The 3097-nt window shown below is 54.6% G+C and overlaps 1 protein-coding gene across 1 annotated transcript; it reads left to right on the top strand.

Moving 5' to 3' along the window:
- The first annotated feature begins 652 nt into the window (after positions 1-652).
- Positions 653-3034, top strand: HSPA2 (heat shock protein family A (Hsp70) member 2). Its single transcript, XM_085315024.1, has one exon. It carries the CDS (start codon positions 745-747, stop codon positions 2647-2649), a length of 1905 nt encoding a protein of 634 aa, XP_085171150.1. The 5' UTR covers positions 653-744; the 3' UTR covers positions 2650-3034.
- Positions 3035-3097: the final 63 nt, after the last annotated feature.

Raw genomic sequence — 3097 nt, 5'->3', positions numbered from 1 at the left:
ACATTGCGGAGCGAACTGCTAACGCGGGCGGGGGAGGGGGGGGAGGGGCGGCCCCCTCACTGTCCCGTCCCCCACCCGCCCGGCGGCTCTGCGCGCGCCCCCTCAGGCGCGGGCACCGCTCGACAGCTACGCGCCCCCCAGAGCGGCGGGGGTGGGGGTGAGGGGAGCGGGTGCCCAGCGCCACGCCCCTCGGGAACGCGAGCCGCTCCGGGCTGCGAGCGCCCGCAACGGCTCTGCCCGCCCGCCGCCCCGCCCCTCCGGCGGCGGTCCGGCCCCTATTGGATAACGCTGGCGTCAATCCTCCACCCCGCGCCTAACGTCCACTGGAACTTTCTAGCAGAGTTTCGGGGCAGGGGGCGGGGCAAGAGAGAAGCGCGGGCGGTGATTGGCGGAGGGAGGTGGCGCACGGGGGAGTCCTAGACGGATCGAGAAAAAACAGGAAGAAACGCGCTCTGACCCCGGTACAGCGAAGAGGGTTGGGCTGAGGGGTGGGCGCCACGGTTCTGATTGGCCAGGAGGCAGGGGGCGGGGGTTCCGCTGCCATTCGCGGAGACGATTGGTCAGTAGTGGAAGGCGGGCGGCTAGATTGGACGGCAGGGTTCTGGCAGGTTCCAGAAGAAGACTGCGCGCGCTATAAAAGAGGCGCAAACGGCCCTGTAACGGCAGATCGCGCAGCAGAGAGCAGCGAGTGGGAGCGGCGGGAGGAGTGRACGCGAGTGAGTAGCTGATTTGAAGCCTATCATCATGTCTGGCAAAGGGCCGGCAATCGGCATTGACCTGGGCACCACGTATTCCTGCGTGGGTGTCTTCCAGCATGGCAAAGTGGAGATCATTGCCAATGACCAGGGCAACCGCACCACACCCAGCTATGTGGCCTTTACCGATACCGAGCGTCTCATCGGTGATGCTGCCAAGAACCAGGTGGCTATGAACCCTTCAAACACCATCTTCGATGCCAAGCGTCTCATTGGCCGCAAGTATGATGACCCCACGGTGCAGTCGGACATGAAGCACTGGCCCTTCCGTGTGGTGAATGAAAGTGGCAAGCCCAAGGTGCAAGTGGAGTACAAGGGTGAGATGAAGACCTTCTTCCCAGAGGAGATCAGCTCCATGGTACTTACTAAGATGAAGGAGATTGCTGAGGCTTATCTGGGACGCAAGGTGCAGAATGCTGTCATCACAGTGCCTGCTTACTTTAATGACTCCCAGCGCCAGGCCACCAAAGATGCTGGCACCATCACTGGCCTCAACGTGATGCGTATCATCAATGAGCCCACAGCAGCTGCTATAGCATATGGCTTGGACAAGAAAGGTACCCGGGCTGGAGAGAAGAATGTGCTCATCTTTGACTTGGGAGGGGGCACTTTTGATGTGTCCATCCTTACCATTGAGGATGGCATCTTTGAAGTGAAGTCCACAGCTGGTGATACTCATCTGGGTGGAGAGGACTTTGACAACCGCATGGTGAACCACTTCGTAGAAGAGTTCAAACGTAAGCACAAGCGTGACATYGCTGGCAATAAGAGAGCAGTGAGGCGGCTGCGTACCGCTTGTGAGAGAGCTAAGCGTACTCTCAGCTCTTCCACCCAAGCTAGCATCGAGATCGACTCGCTCTATGAGGGCATTGACTTCTACACCTCTATTACCCGTGCCCGCTTTGAGGAGCTTAATGCTGATCTCTTCCGTGGCACGTTGGAGCCGGTGGAGAAGGCCCTGCGTGATGCCAAGCTAGACAAGGGTCAGATCCAGGAGATAGTGCTGGTGGGTGGCTCCACTCGTATTCCCAAGATCCAAAAGCTGCTACAGGACTTCTTCAATGGCAAAGAGCTCAACAAGAGCATCAACCCAGATGAGGCTGTTGCCTATGGCGCTGCTGTGCAAGCAGCCATCCTCATGGGAGACAAGTCTGAGAATGTGCAGGATCTGCTCCTGTTGGATGTCACCCCTCTGTCCCTGGGCATTGAGACAGCTGGTGGAGTGATGACCGCTCTCATCAAACGTAACACTACCATTCCCACCAAACARACGCAGACCTTCACCACCTACTCGGACAACCAGAGCAGCGTCCTGGTCCAGGTGTACGAGGGTGAGAGGGCAATGACAAAGGACAACAACTTGCTGGGCAAGTTTGATCTAACGGGCATCCCCCCAGCGCCCCGTGGAGTCCCCCAGATCGAGGTCACTTTTGACATAGATGCCAATGGTATCCTGAATGTCAGTGCTGTGGACAAGAGCACGGGTAAAGAGAACAAGATAACGATCACCAATGACAAGGGGCGCCTTAGCAAGGATGACATCGATCGCATGGTGCAAGAAGCAGAGAAATACAAAGCGGAGGATGAAGCTAATCGAGATCGGGTGTCAGCCAAGAACTCACTCGAGTCCTACACTTACAACATGAAGCAGACGGTGGAGGATGATAAACTGAAGGGAAAGATCAGTGACCAGGACAAGCAGAAAGTGCTTGACAAGTGCCAGGAGGTGATCAGTTGGCTTGACCGCAACCAGATGGCCGAGAAAGAAGAGTATGAGCACAAGCAGAAGGAGCTGGAGAAACTCTGCAACCCGATCATCACAAAGTTGTACCAGGGAGCTGGTGGGGCTGGGGCAGCTGGCTCTGGAGGCCCAACCATTGAAGAAGTAGACTAAACAGGACTGAAGTATAGACTGGTTTATGGACAGTCACTCCGTTCTCTGCTTTATTTTTTTTTTTAAAAACGTTTAAGAAAAACGTCATTGCCAATAACAGTTTATTCTGTTGGGTGTGTATAAAGGCAGATCTTTCAGCTTGGTTTTGATAAAAGGGAAGGCACCTTCTGCTTTATAAGGTTAGTAATAGCGAAGTTTTGTTAATTCAGATGCAGCTACTTGTATGCTGGATGTTTGTCTCTGTTTAAGTGTCTCTTCTAAAGTAACCACTCGACTGTTGCAGTTGACAAGTTTCAAGTTATGCATGAAAATCTCTACGAAAGATTAAAAATGCCAAATTTGGCTTCTGGAAATTTTGGTAATAAATAAATCGTATTTAAAAGCATGATTTTATTTTCCCTCCTGTCTGTAAAGGGGCGGTAGCGGCGGGGGAGGGGGGGCTCCGAGG

The sequence above is a fragment of the Rhea americana genome, unplaced genomic scaffold (genome assembly GCF_003343005.1).
Source record: "Rhea americana isolate MKP2758 unplaced genomic scaffold, rheAme1 scaffold_42, whole genome shotgun sequence".
Taxonomy (NCBI): Eukaryota; Metazoa; Chordata; class Aves; order Rheiformes; family Rheidae; genus Rhea; species Rhea americana.
Note: the sequence above shows the minus strand (reverse complement) of the source record. Positions and strands in the feature narration are given on the sequence as shown.